General features: G+C 41.7%; 1 protein-coding gene across 4 annotated transcripts in view; it reads left to right on the top strand.

Annotated features, from left to right (window-relative positions):
• Window positions 1–15,205, top strand: part of WDR7 (WD repeat domain 7) — a 213,668-nt gene that overhangs the window by 36,165 nt on the left and 162,298 nt on the right. For 2 of the 4 annotated variants that reach the window (XM_028747879.2, XM_028747878.2), the window contains exons 15-18: window positions 4,251–5,017; window positions 5,940–6,028; window positions 10,219–10,305; window positions 14,398–14,516. In XM_028747879.2, the coding sequence (XP_028603712.2) occupies window positions 4,251–5,017; window positions 5,940–6,028; window positions 10,219–10,305; window positions 14,398–14,516 (1,062 nt within the window). The remainder of the gene's footprint in view (window positions 1–4,250; window positions 5,018–5,939; window positions 6,029–10,218; window positions 10,306–14,397; window positions 14,517–15,205) is intronic. The other 2 variants (XM_028747877.2, XM_028747876.2) reach the window with 1 other exon arrangement.

Genomic DNA, 15,205 nt, shown 5'->3' with positions numbered 1-15,205 from the left:
TTTATTATGTTTCCAAGTCACTTCTGGGTTTGGCGCTGTGTGTGCGCACGATCACACAGATATTGGTCTTACCTAAAACAGGAGTTGCCTGTATTTCAGAAATTTCATACAAATAATTTTAAAACAATCAAAATCACAGTTTCCCAATTTTGGATGAAATGGGATGGTATACTTGCCATTGATGGCCCAGATCATGGTAAGGTTTGCCAATGGCAGTTCTCCTTTGCAAAGTTGAGGGAGCCATTAAGGTTGGTCACTGTGAGAACTGGTAGATGGGCATTTGATCTGATCCAACAGGGCTTTCTTATGGTATATTCATAGAATCGCAGAATTGTAGAGTTGGAAGGGACCCCGAGGGTCATCTAGTCCAGCCCTCTGCAATGCAGGAACCTCAGCTAAAGCATCCATGACTGACAGCCATCCAAGCTCTGCTTGGGAACCTCCAAGGAAGGAGAGTCCATAACCTCCCGAGGGAATACGTTCCACTGTCAAGCAGCTTTTATTAAACCCTCACTGTCATTTTATCCAATTAAATCTTATCTACTTAAACTTCTCTTAAGAAACAGAAACTGGTGGCTGGATTTGGTGCGTAAACTTGTCTTTGCTGCGTGTAAAATAAATAAAAATGAAAACAGATGTGATGAGACGCTCAACGGCTTGTTACAAGCTCTTAGATTTGTGTAGTTTGCAGAGAAGAGCGGTATAGCTGACAAGCACCCCTTCGCCTCTGCGGCGAGTTCCCAGAAGTCCCTTCACTGCGAGGAGGTGAAAGGGGAAATTGACAAGAGGGTTGAAGCCTCTTGTCAGTTTCACCTCTGCAGCCTTGAGCTTCCAAGATTGTCAGTTTCACTGCTGCTCTTTGAAATCTTTCTGGCAGGTTCTGTGGAAATCTTGCTCGAGTTCAGAGAATTACCTGCAAAGGCTGCAAACCGAAGTGGTGAAACTGATGAGCTTTCTCCATCACCGCTATCGCCAGAGAGGCTCCTTCATTATAGGGGGTTTCAATTTTTTTTTCCTTCTGTAGGAGTTTTGCCTTTTGTCAATTTCACCATTACTGTGAAGAGTCTTCGGCAGGCTCCCTGCGGAGGTGTGTGTGTAAGGGGGACTTGTCACTTTCACAGCTGCACTTTTCAGCCTTTTGCGTGAGGAATAGATAACATGCAGTGAGTGATGAACTTGCCGGGGCAGGTGGATGCATGCATGAACAGTTATGCATGCAGGGAGGGGGAAACACCCACTGTTTGGGATGGAGGAGGAACGTACGCATGCAGATAAATTGTTAGAAAACAGGAGCTGGCCGTGCAATGTGCAGCTGAGGTCAGGAGCAGAGCATTGGGTTTCTTGTTAAACGGCTTAGAGGTTTTGCTAAAATCACTCAGTACAGTGGTACCTTGGTTCTCAAACGCCTTGGTACTCAAACAACTTGGAACCCAAACACTGCAAAGCTGCTTTGAGTGTTATGCTTCTGATTTGAGTGTTACGTTGAGGTCTGCTTGTTTTTGCTATTTATTTTGCGTTTTTGTTTTTGTGGCTCTTTTTATTTTGTTTTTGTGACTGTGTGGAACCCAGTTCAGGTACTGGGTGACTGCAGTACATTGTTTATTGCTTTCATTTAATGGATCAATGGTCTCATTAGATAGTAAAATTCATGTTAAATTGCTGTTTTAGGGGTTGTTTTAAAAGCATGGAATGGATTAATCCATTTTGCATTACTTTCTGTGGGAAAGCGCGCCTTGGTTTTGGAACACTTTGGTTTTAGAATGGACTTCCAGAACTGATTAAGTTTGAGAACCAAGGTACCACTGTAGATAAAATTTTGGTATGTATGTATGTATGTATGTATGTATATAAGGGACGCGGGTGGCGCTGTGGGTAAAAGCCTCAGCGCCTAGGGCTTGCCGATCGAAAGGTCGGCGGTTCGAATCCCCGCGGCGGGGTGCGCTCCCGTTGCTCGGTCCCAGCGCCTGCCAACCTAGCAGTTCGAAAGCACCCCCAGGTGCAAGTAGATAAATAGGGACCGCTTACTGGCGGGAAGGTAAACGGCGTTTCTGTGTGCTGCGCTGGCTCGCCAGATGCAGCTTTGTCACTCTGGCCATGTGACCTGGAAGTGTCTCCGGACAGCGCTGGCCCCCGGCCTCTTAAGTGAGATGGGCGCACAACCCTAGAGTCTGTCAAGACTGGCCCGTACGGGCAGGGGTACCTTTACCTTTACCTTTACCTTATGTATGTATAAATAAATGCGTAGAATGGAAACGAAGAGGCTCTAGAATGCAGACTGGAGAAACACAGCTTTGTGAAAATTCTAGGGGCTGGTTTGGGAACAGATACAATGGTACCTCGGGTTAAATTCTTAATTCTTTCCGGAGGTCCGTTCTTAACCTGAAATTGTTCTTAACCTGAAGCACCACTTTAGCTAATGGGGCCTCCTACTGCTGCCGCACCACAAGAGCACGATTTCTGTTCTCATCCTGAAGCAAAGTTCTTAACCTGAAGCACTGTTTCTGGGTTAGCGGAGTCTGTAACCTGAAGGGTATGTAACCCGAGGTACCACTGTACTTCCAACAACTGCTGAAGTTGAAGCGTTAAATACTGTCAAGCTCTACACTTTCCTACCCTGCTTGGATTTTAAACATGGCCCCTTGGCTATAATCTATCAGCTGCCTATGAGGCAAGGCTTGAGAAGGGCAGGAACAGAGAGGATTTTCAAGACTCCATCATAACCTTGACAAAGACCATCACAACATTTCTGTACAGGATACATTGAAATTCATCAAACAAAATATAGCTAGGAGAATCTGATGATGCATTGTGTTCTTCTCCCCGCTACAACCAACCACTGGAGACCAACTTGGCTTCCCATACAGTGTGAGCCCCTTCTCTGCCTGACAATGTGTTTTGCCTGGTGGTGGAAACAGAGATTGAAATTGACCTCCACTACTTAGCCACCGCAAATGGGATTGGTATTGAAATCAGTCTAATTTGGCACAAGTTGAATGGGGCTTGCACTCTAGTGTTGTCTGCTTTCATCATCCTCACTTCCTCGGCAGACCAAGGAAGGATGCACATGCTGTTGACTAGCAAGGTGAGGCTTTGAAGAGGTACAGGTTGATGGCCAAAGACAGCATATTGTTCTAGGGGCTGAACTGAGCATCAGAGGAGCAGATCTCAAAAATGTGTGAACAGAATCAACAAAGAGTTACGTATCCCATTTAGTGCCAAACATAAATCTCTGGGGGTATTTAAGAGGCGTGTGTTTGTGCGTGCTAATTCATTATTTACTGTCTCAAAGAGGCACTGGTAATTTTAACAATGAATTCAACAACTGCCTTGTGATCTTGCATTCCAAAGTGGGGAAGAAGGAGAAACCTTGTTACGGTTATAATCTGATTTCACACTTTACCTGTGAGCTCAATGGGGCCTCGACTTCTGATTGGACATACAGTGGTACCTCAGGTTAAGTACTTAATTCGTTCTGGAGGTCCGTACTTAACCTGAAACTCTTCTTAACCTTAAGCACCACTTTAGCTAATGGGGCCTCCTGCTGCTGCTGCGCCACCGGAACCCGATTTCTGTTCTTATCCTGAAGCAAAGTTCTCAAACTGAAGCACTATTTCTGGTTTAGTGGAGTGTGTAACCTGAAGCGTATGTAACCCGAGGTATCACTGTATATGGGAATGTGCTGTAAGTCTTCTTTAGACTTCCCATTGTAGATTGGCTCTGTGGGAGACAATGCTTTTCAATGTTTTATTTCTGCAAAGGGAGTCCTGCAAACACCTGTGTATCAACACCTGTCCAAAAAAGGTGGGGAACTGTCCGCGCCTTTATCTTTTTCATACACGTATCTGTTTCTCTTGGATGAATTAATTTATCCCTTCCCTTGGGATCCTTGATAGACTTGGACACAGTTTGTACAAGTGCTACCATCACATAAAACCACGTGGATAACCCAACAGATGCGTGCTGGTTCCTAATTTTTTTTTAAAAAAGCATGGGAGAATACAATTAACTGCTCAGCATCTTTTTCAAAAATATGTTATACATATTGTTTCGGAGTGTTTCGCATTTAATTATACTTTTTTTAAAGGAATCATATAGTAATCTTAAATCATTCACATTTCAAGTTTGTTGTTTGCTTGCTTTCAAATGCCACAACTCTTCTCCTATCCAAGATACCCAGGTTATGTTTTGCGCAAACTCTTTGCAGAGTACTGCACAAGCCAGAGAAATAACTATTGCATGTTTTATTGCAGGGAAATTTGCCTAAGTACTCTCACAACTCTCTGATGGTTCAGGCCCTGAAGACTAACTTAACAGACCCAGATGTCCATGTGCTCTTCTTTGATGTAGAAGCTCTGATTATTCAACTGCTAACTGAAGAAGCCTCCAGGCCTAATACAGCCCTTATTTCCCCAGAGAATTTGCAGAAAGCATCTGGTAGTTCTGACAAAGGGAGCTCCTTCCTGGCTGGCAAACGAGCAGCGGTCCTGTTCCAGCAGGTCAAAGAAACAATCAAAGAGAACATAAAAGAACATCTCCTTGATGAGGACGAGGACGACGAAGAAGCCAGGCAGAGGAGAGAAGACAGCGATCCCGAGTACCGGTCCAGCAAATCTAAGCCCTTAACCCTCTTAGAATACAATCTAACCATGGACACAGCCAAGTTGTTTATGTCATGCCTTCACGCTTGGGGCTTGAACGGTGTTCTAGATGAGCTTTGCAGCGACCGCTTGGGGATGCTGAGACCACACTGCTCCGTCTCTTTTGGCTTGCTCTCGAGAGGAGGCCACATGTCGCTGATGCTTCCCGGATACAATCAGCCCATAGGCAAGATGCCCTCTGTTGATGTGGAGGTAGGGAAGTCTGTATCTCCCACGGAGGGACATATCAGAGGAACATACGGCATATCACGCGCAGTAACTACTCAGCACCTCCTCTCCATTATCTCCTTGGCTAACACCTTGATGAGCATGACGAACGCAACATTCATTGGTGATCATATGAAGAAGGGACCAGTCAGGTACCTGTAGAAAAAAATAAACAAACCTATTTAATTTACCTCTTTCATCCTTTGCTGTCTCGCTCCGAAACACCTTTCTTTAGTACACAGTTGTGCATTCTTTATTGCTAGATCATTGTTTTGTTGAATTTCACCCTAGATCAGGGTTTCCCAGATTTGGGTCTCCAGCTGTTTTTGGTCTGCAATTCCCATCACCCCTGACCACTGGTCCTGCTAGCTAGGGATGATGGGAGTTGTAGTCCAAAAACAGCTGGAAACCCAAGTCTGGGAAGCCTTGGCCTACATAAACCCAGAGCCAGATTGCTTTTCCTATTCTTTCTTATATCCTGTATTGTTATTCCAACTTGGCTGAAAGTAGTGAAGTTCTAGGTATTTGTACCTGGACACCATTTTGGTGAGGTTTCCGTCAAATGATTAAAATGTTTTATTACATTTCAAATAGGTGAAAGTTATGTTGTTAAGGAGGTGGTTCATAAAATGATGTTTGGTTTGTTGTTGCCGCTGTCTAGACTCAGTGCAGGTTACAGCACTTGACAACTATTTGTCTGGTTTTAAAAATAAAACTTCATGGATAAAATAGAAGCTAAGAATAAGTTTATATGAGAATTGAGGTAAGCCTTTCTATCTTCCTTGACCACCATATCCGCAGAAGATACTAAACCAGCCATTGGAAGGAAAGAAGGGAACTATAATTTCCAGAAAATAAAAGGGATGGAGGATATCTGGGGTATTGATAGAAGAGAGGCTGAGAAAGACAATGATGATGAATTGGGTAAAAAGGGTACCGAGATCTGTGCATGTTTAACAGAAGATGCAACCCATTCTTAAGCTATTCTTAAGTGGCACCAAGCCCAAATATTGTATGGTGTCCAATATTTTCTGATTTTACATACCCAATTCTTGATTTTTTTTTAATTTGTAGACCTCCTAGACCAGGGACTCCCGAGCTTGCTAGAGTGAAGACTCCTGCTCCAGTTGCCAGTCCGACAGCTCAGGGGCTGATTAAACAAGGTAACCTCTAGGCCCTTGAGATAATGGAGATATCACTCAGACTGTGGAATTGTCTTAATGATACGTTCTTTTCTCTCTTTTTTTCTGAGTGATTAAATTAAGCTGAAATGTCTGATAATTGCAAAGGATGGTCTGATAATTGCAGGTGTTTTATGAAACTGAAGGTTCCTGTGTGCATATGATCTTTTGAGTTCATAGCAGCAACATTTTTCAGGTACCCCGTGCTGACAGCCAAGCACCTTGCTGGAGGTTAAGGTGGTGGTCATATGTATCTGATCCACCATTCTTTGAACTCACCCTGAATTCATCTGCTGGCAGTTCATCACCAGGGGCTGATATGAAACCTGCAGTTGCCATGAGCCTTGCAGTCCAGTTTTGCAATCTGTTCCTAAACTGACGGATCAGCATAATTACAACTCAGGTTAATCCCGGCAGTTGTTCTGAGGGAGGGAATCTCTAGATCCACTCTGTTTGACTCCACTCTCTTTAATGCTTGGCATTACTGATCCTGTATATCTCTGGTATTCAGAGGTGGATAGATTAACCTGCGTGTGACTCAAGGGAGCCCACGAAAGGGCATGGCTCAAATAATATCTGGGCTCTTGGGGGCAGTATTCAGCTGCCACATCCCATCAGTGCAAGGATGTCTGCTTGCACAGTGGGACTTCCTTGACCTCTCCTCTCCTCATGTGTGCCTCACCTTCTCCACAAAGCTGCTCCAAAGGGTTGGGGGAACCCCTAAGACATATTTAGAGGACACATGGGAAAGGAGAGGGGAATAAAGTTCTGTTGTGCAAGCAGAAATCAGATTCCACATTCTCCTTATTTTCTTTCTGGAAAAGGAAACGTGTGTCCATTGACATCTGGGCAAAAAAGGGTATCACCTTTCTGTAACACCTTTGTTACTCTCTCTTTGTTCTGCACATGGTCTTGTTTAACAGTGCAATATAAATTTGTTTTCCTAACTGGATCCCACGGTCTTCTACATGACTCTTGCAGTGGAAGCCTTTTGTAGTCCCACGACTTTGGCTTAACCAAAGGGCAACACGGCAGAACTGGGGCTGCAACTGTGCGTAATTTCTAGAACTTCCTCTAGTAAACTTTTCTTCCCTGATGAGTAGATCATTACACTTATTAAAATGTGTTGATTTCTTGAAGGTAGTTAATCCGTTAAGAAAAGCACCCTGCGCTTCCTATATGTCTTAATAGCGCTGTACCTAAGACAGAGGGATCTCCTGCCTAGCATCTGATCCTCTTCTCATGGCCCCTATACTTAAAACATGATAAATCAAGCACATTGCTTTATGTTGAACTCAAGTGTAGATGTCCCCATTGGAAGTCAAGGAGGTAAATGACTATACAACTTTTAGAAGGCATCTGAAGGCAGCCCCGTATCAGGAAGAGGATTTTAATGTTTGATGATTTTATATGTGTTGGAAACTGCCCAGAGTGGCTGGGAAATACATATGTACGTACATATATACATACATACAATTATTAGATAACCCCCCCCCCCCCGCCGGAATGTAGCTTGGTTGTGAATGATTTGCGAGAGAAGAAAGTTAGAAATTGAATACAAATCCCCCTGGAAGTCTGTAGAGTAACCCAAAGAAGTGTTCATGAATTCCCCCTCAGTGTTTCTTTTCCTTTTTTTAAATTTAGTAGAGAGATAAAATTTCATTAAGTGAATAAAACTTTTGCCTCCTTTAAAGCCACATTTAGTAGCTGAGCAATCAAGTGAATGAAAGCTTTCAGTCTTGCTTTTAATGGGCAATGAACGGATGTGAAAGCAAATATTTCAGTATCTCACTGTATGTGATGCTATGATGAAGTTTGACTTTTCTGTGCAGTAAAGTGTGTAAATCATTATGGCTGACATGCACTGGTAGCTGCTAGTCAGCAAAAAGGGCTTCTTCTGGTATGGTGAAACTTCCCCTTCCCTTGCTCCTCCCCTCAGCCCCTCCAGAGCAGATTTGGGGATGGCACAGGGAACAGGGAAGAAGAGTTACGTCAGGCAAGCAGAAGTCCACTAATGTGAGGTTGCATGTTATTTATGTTTTTGTTTTTTTAATGTTCACAATGTAGTGTCATCTAAACCATGGTGCACTGGGAGGCCTTTCAATAAAAATAAATAAAATAAAATAAAATATCATTTCTACCCCGCCCATCTGGCTGGGTTTTCCCAGCCACTCTGGGCGGCTTTCAACAGAACATTAAAAACAGAATAAAACTTCAAACATAAAAAACTTTCCTAAACAGGGCTGCCTTCAGATGTCTTCTAAAAGTCAGATAGTTGTTTATTTCCTTGACATTTGATGGGAGGGCGTTCCACAGGGTGGGTGCCACTACCGAGAAGGCCCTCTGCCCGGTGCCCTGTAACCTCACTTCTCGCAGCAAGGGAACCACCAGAAGGCCCTCGGCACTGGACCTCAGTGTCTGGGCTGAACGATGGGGGTGGAGACACTCCTTCAGGTATTACCATCCTCATCAGTCATCTGTTAATGTGGTTCATAATGCTGTTGTCATATTTATAGTTAATGCTATCAGATCTACAGTTATTTGCTTACTTCTGCCCTGATAATAAATGGGGGAAAGTTTATCATAAACAGTAACAGCCAGAAGATTTTTATTCATGGAATCGTTAGATTTTTGTTCCACCTTTCTCCTAGCTATCACATTGTAGTTTTTTCTCATCAACCTTCTATCGCTCGACTTGGTGCCTGTGACATGTTGTGCATTTCTGTGAGTTTAACTTTCTTAATTGCAGCGCAGCTAACATGCAATGGACAGGGGCTGAGCACAATCAATTCATGCAGCGTATTTTATCAGATTGCTCGAACGCCCAGTTCTGCTGGCCTACCAAGCCAGCTGTTGTTACTTTCAGTTACACTGATTGATATAAACAATGACAGCCAGAGAGACTGTTCTCTTTCTCCCACCCTCATCACAAAGGAGTGAAGCTTAAATATCGAACAGTAAACTCTGACAATTGGAGTCTGGGTGTATTTTTGGAAAGCTTGTGCCTTTATCAGTTCAAGATCTTTCCCAATCCTGGTTGTCTGTTATTATTATTTTTTAATTCACACGTAATACATGCTAGCTGGTTTACAGCGTTGCGCGTGCCATCGTGATGCATTCGCGTGGAAATCATAGAAGAAGTAATTTTGATGCAGATGTCTTAGAGTGACAAAAGAAGTTCACTGCATGAAAACCAAACATACAATTCAGGAAACAATGCTTAATCTGTTCTGGAGCCTGAGCTCATTGTTGTTCTGCAATGGAATAAAGGAGAGGGATTAATTTGAAGATGCTTGTGCATGACATATGGTAATTCTCTGTGAGAAGGAAGTGTCAGCCAGTGACCTCTAAATCTTAACATTGACCTCTGGTTGTAGAATGGTGTGTGCCATAAGGTCTGCCTGTCCTTTCATATGATAATTTGATTCATGGAGCATTAGCAAAACTATAAAGTTTATGGCTGCCTTTGGACTGCCTTCACATTAAAAAAAATAAGAACCCCACCACAATTCACAAAACGGCCATCGTAAAACGGCAGAAATTTTAATTTGGCAAAAACTATTCTGAGCAATTAACTTTTTTAAGTGGCTTCCTCACTGAAAGAAGTTGACAATCCGCACTAAATCAATCTTAGTGTGGGTACTAAAGAGATTAGTTTTCAAGGTGTTTTATTCGGCCGGGCCTTAAAACAATCTGCAAAGGTCAAAACATCCAAAATTAGACTTGTCTTAACTGTAAAGCTTTATTCGTGCAGTTGTGATGTGGATGATAATTTATATCCTGGTTCTTTGAGTTTATAATTACTTGTGATTTTAAGCCGCAATATTGCTTGTCATAATGTGGACTTTCTGTTAGTACGTGTAACTGTATAACTGTGACCAGGATTTCCCTACCTAACGCGCTCACTCTGCTGTTTAAAATGGGATTGATGCAAGTTTCTTGATTTAGCATTTCTTGGTGTACAGCCCAAGTAACCAAAGTCTCACCCTGTGTTCTATAATTGACTTGTTTCTCTCTCACTAGAACGCTTCTTGAAGGGTTCTTGTATAGTAATTGCTAATATAGTCCCAGAGAGTTATGGTTCTCCCCCTTTCCCCATTCTTTAGTAATACGAACCGTTTTCTGAAACGTCTGTCTTCATTTTCCTCTTTATTTCTTCTTTCCTGCTCAAGTTGCTCCTGCTGTTTCTGCTAGCACTGAAGCTGATCTCTCTGGCTCTGACCCTGCTCCTTTACATACCTGTTTCTTAGTAAATGAAGGTATTCTCACCTCCGTTTCTATCTACTTGGCCTTTTTCTTTTTCTTTTTCTTTAAACTAACTTGCTCTCTCGTTGTTACATGCCTCTTCTAATCTGCACATTCATTCACTTTCTCAATTTGAAAACAAGCTTCATTTAGCAACCTTTATTTGCAACTAATGATTAGTTTTAATTCATTTTTCTCTGCCTTTAAGTGATGGTTGTACATCACTTGAGCAGCTAGCTTATCTGACTGGAAAAAAGTAATTTATATTTAATGAATTAAGGTCTTTAAATTCAATTTGTCCACCCTTTTTCACCTTGTGGGGGAAGGGACAAGGAGAGAACAATTACATATTTTTAATTTTCCGGTGGCTTCAGAATGAGGATTTAAGCAATTGAATCGCAACTGAAGGGATATTTTGGGTGGCTTAGAGAAAATTGGCTACCTTGTGGATAACTTTCCTATTGATAAAAATTTGTTTGCTTATAAATAGAGGGTGTTTTTCAGTGACAATATGTAAGAGTTTTGTTACCATTCTTTTATCTGTAAAGGAAAAGGCAAAATCTGAGATCTTGTAAATACTTGTTTTCTAACACAGTCTTGTAATGTGCAGGTAATTTCTTTCTCTCAAAAGATCACCTAGAAATGATCGTGTTGTTCTTGTTTAAAAAAAGAAATAAAAGTACCCTACAAACAGTAAAAAATAGAAAAGAAATAAAAGAAATAAAAAAGCAAAGAGCAAAGAGCAAAAAAATGAGCAATTAAATCTGCCTAGCCTTGTTAACTTCAGTGGAACTAAGCTGATTTCTAAAAGGAGATGTGTCAGTTTAAATGATTTGTAGATTCTTCGGCTTGTAGGCGTTTTCGTAAGCTCTACTGTTTATGAATTATGGACCACTTTTCAATTATTTGTATACATTGTTCTCATTCATTGTGCTACTAAATGTATCCAGTTTTCCCTTTACACGAGAAATAGAGACTCTGTTCAGCAGGTAACATCTATGTGTCCGATGGCTTAGTTGTCATGCTAAGAGAGAATTGCTTCATTCAGCTCTAAGTAGATACAAGCCTTCCTCTAAGTGGTGACTGGAAGAATTCATTAGAAACCAGCAACAATCCAGATTACTTCTGCAGTGATTAGACGTGGTGTATAATAGTTGTGTTGAAAATTCCCCCTTTTCTAAGTTTGGAGGGTAAAAGTTGTGATTTTTCCAGGTTTGAAATTTCTCCCGAATACAAAAAAGAAAGAAAGAAAGAAAAGAAAGAAACTTCTCCTGAAAATAAAATCTAAATTACAAGCATATGCACCTTTGGGGGTGGGGTTTTTTTGTTTTTTGCTGTTTTTCCTTATTAGAGTAGTCACATGGACGATCCTATAGTGACTGGGATGACATCATGATACTATAGCCAATCAGACTTAGCTATGTGATGACATCAGCGAGGGTAATTGGGAATACCATCAAATAAAGGCAATTCAACTTACTAAGCAAATATTATTGCAAGGCGGTGAAAATTTATTTATTTAATAACATTTCTACACCACTTGCTTGTTTCAAAAAAACCCAGCACCCTCAAAGTGCTTTACGTAAATGAAAAGGTGTGCATTTTTCGACACAACAAAAACTAAATAGTTTTGCTTCAGCTCTAGCTATTGGAGCCTGCTAGATGGTGATGCTAACCTAGGTGTACTTTGATATTTTTTAAAAAATTAAAACCTGTGAGAAATTATTTCCTATAGTTAACAGTATGTGTAAAACACCTAGAGTTCTGCACTGACACAGTGGCGATTTCACTGTGAAACCCATTGCTTTCCGTTTATTTTAATGTCCGTATTGGTGAGCATCAAAACCAGCATTTGAACCCATGCTTTTTTTGGTATTGTTGTGCTGTTTAGAACTTTGAAAGAGTTTTGTGTGTTTTATGGCTTTTTAAAGCTAGTGTTCGTTCCTCTGTGTATTTGATGGCTGATTGTCCATGTCTGGCTTTATGTATTGGCTGCAATTCTACACCTATCTTGCTTATGTTTAAGTTTGGTTTTTAGCAGGGATTTAAGAGGGAAAAAAATCCTTGGAGCATGTTCATCAAGATTCTCAAAAAACTGGTGCTGATACCTAACAGTCTTGTTTCTTTCTTTCTTTCTTTCTTTCTCCTCCTCCTGTTGTTGTTGTTGTTGTTGTTGTTGTTATTATTATTATTATTATTATTATTATTATTATTATTATTCATGGATGCAATCCTAAAAAAGAGAGAAAGATGTGCCCCAAGAGAAAACTAATTCTGCTGCTTGGGAATTTGAAATGTATTTCAGCCTTGTTGCTATTGTGCATGGATGGCAGTCTACCACACACCTGAACCAGCAGTACTGCACCTTAATGATTTCCCACTGCTGTTCCTCCATGTAGCCCAGGCATAGGAAAACTCAGCCCTCCAGATGTTTTGGGGCTACAGTTCCCATCATCCCTGACCACTGGTCCTGTTAGCTAGGGATCGTGGGAGTTGTAGTCTCAGAACATCTGGAGGGCCGAGTTTGCCTATGCCTGATGCAGCCCTTGGAGAAGGACCATAAAACACTGGCTCAGGTGCAACTTTCCCTACAGCCAAAACAGGAGTTGGTTTAGAGCATCCATGTTAGTCTTTCATAGCTGCTAACGTATTCCCATCCCTTCCCTCTGCTTCCTTTCCCCCCCGTTGTGCATGATAGCACATTCACCCTTTCCTCCTACCTCACAGGATATGTCACTTCCTGCCAACTGATTCTGCTAGAGGGCGCCAGGGCACCTGTGGCCTCAGGGCAGGATTGTGGCTGCTGTTCTCATGCACTGTCCTTATCACGTTGTGATAAATCTCTAGCATGAAAAACAAATTCATCGGTTTTATATTTTATGTGGAAGAGGATGCTTGTGAAAGCATGAGTCCCATACCCAGTCTGATTAAACGTCCTGCACTGGTTGGTTTAAACATGTTATCTCTTGTCCATCTGTCTGTCTGTCTCTCGCACATGCATACATGTATGCACACACTCTTCAAATCTGTCAATAATTGGATACGACGTGTTTGGTCCAAAGAACTTTGAGTAGAAGGAAAATAATTGCCCAAGAATTTATGCAGCACTGACATATGTGCATTTCACTGATGTTTTCATGCTTCCTCTTGTGCAACAGGTTGTGCAAGCAGGGGAACATTAGTGAAATTAATTTTTCTCACTGATTGCTAGAGAATGGAGTGTAAAATTACCTTCCTATGAATCGAAGACACTTTCAGCATGTTAGAAGGGCATCTTTAGACCCAGTCTTCCATCAGACCAGCAAACAAGCTTAAGCTTTGATGTGATGTTGGATCATGCCCCTCATGGGGAGATTAGGAGGAAGAAGGGAAGAAATGCTATCCTCCTGATGGCTCTTCACATAGCTATTTTGTCAATTGCCCTAGCTTTCTTTTTAATCTCAGTAAAGGAGGGTCCTTAGGTTAGACTTGCAGGCATGGCCCTCCAGCTGTTTTGGGACTACAATTCCCATGATCCCTGAACACTGGTCCTGTTAGCTAGGGATGATGGGAGTTGTAGTCCAAAAACAGCTGGAGTGCCAAGTTTGGTTGTGCCTCAGTTAGAGCGATTACAAATGCATAGTTATAGAAGGATAATTATCAGGTGGGAGTAAGCCCCTCTGAACCCAGTAGACTTATTTCTGAGAGGGGTTGTGCAGGATTTCACTGTTAATGCCCTAATGTAACTCTGAACTAGGATGAGCTTATATACCCGGAAGTTGTGCTTTCTGAAATCCGAAGTTATGAAGTGTAGGGAACAAATGGCAGAGACAACAAAATAAAGCAGTGAATAATTCAAATGTAGATGATAGGAGCTTCAAATAATGTCAGTAATCAGGAGGGGAGGTTAGCGTGCGCATATACCGATAACGTATCAGTTTTAAGTTAAGGTATTCAGTACAACTGCATTCCTGTTGCTTAAGATGCAGTATATTTTTAAAAGGGGTCATTGTGGTCAAGCAGGTCATGATAACTTCAGAATTGACAAACATAGCTGTGGATGCTAATAAATCTAGTGGCATTTGATGATGGCTGTTTTCGTAATGCTTTGGCTGTGTCTTCAACAGGATGGAGTCAACTTGCCGCTATGCATTGTGTTATGCTTCCTGACCTGTTGGGCCTGGATAAATTTAGACCACCTCTCCTTGAAATGTTAGCTCGTAGATGGCAAGATCGATGCTTGGAGGTACTGTTTTTTATTGAAGGCGGCCGTGGGGGTGAGGGGAGGGTGGGTGGGTGCGAATGAAATGAATCTGTTGGCCAACATGGGGATATTATTTTTATGTCGGATATATTGTTCCAAGAAAAGCGTACCATAATTCTGGTTTAAAGGCTGGATTTATATATCTAGGTATATGCAATTCAATTTGCAGGTCAGTTTTGTAAAATGGAGAGTTAACATCCCCTCATAACAACAGTATATTGTAGTTAAATGGGAAGCTAGGCCTCGGAGAACGCGGTTAATCCAAAGTACATGATGAATCTTGCCGGCCACTGGATGTCATCGTTGTTCCATTACAGCGTGTGGGACCACTTATGAATACCAAAATCCTCCATTTCCATAAGCCACAGACCATTTCAACATGTTTCGACGGAGCTGCATGCAGTTTGTTTACTCCTCATGCATCAGCAGTTCAATAACTGCTGCAAATTCATTTTTAATCCTCTTCAGTGCTATACATATTTTTTTAAAAAGAGCAGGAGGGAAGAGCGCGCTTAGAGAACAAGAACCCTTTTAAGTCACGGTCCAGGAAACTCTTTCCCTCCACTATGTGTAGTTATTTGAAATGAAATGCTGAGAGGCGCCGCTTCCAATTAATATTAGTTTCCCCTCAGCAATGCTGAGGTCCATCATTTGCTTTTTGGTGTGGGTGA

This window comes from Podarcis muralis, chromosome 11, assembly GCF_964188315.1.
Source record: "Podarcis muralis chromosome 11, rPodMur119.hap1.1, whole genome shotgun sequence".
Taxonomy (NCBI): domain Eukaryota; kingdom Metazoa; phylum Chordata; class Lepidosauria; order Squamata; family Lacertidae; genus Podarcis; species Podarcis muralis.
The sequence above is the reverse complement of the archived record's forward strand: the minus strand, read 5'-3'. Positions and strand labels throughout refer to the sequence as shown.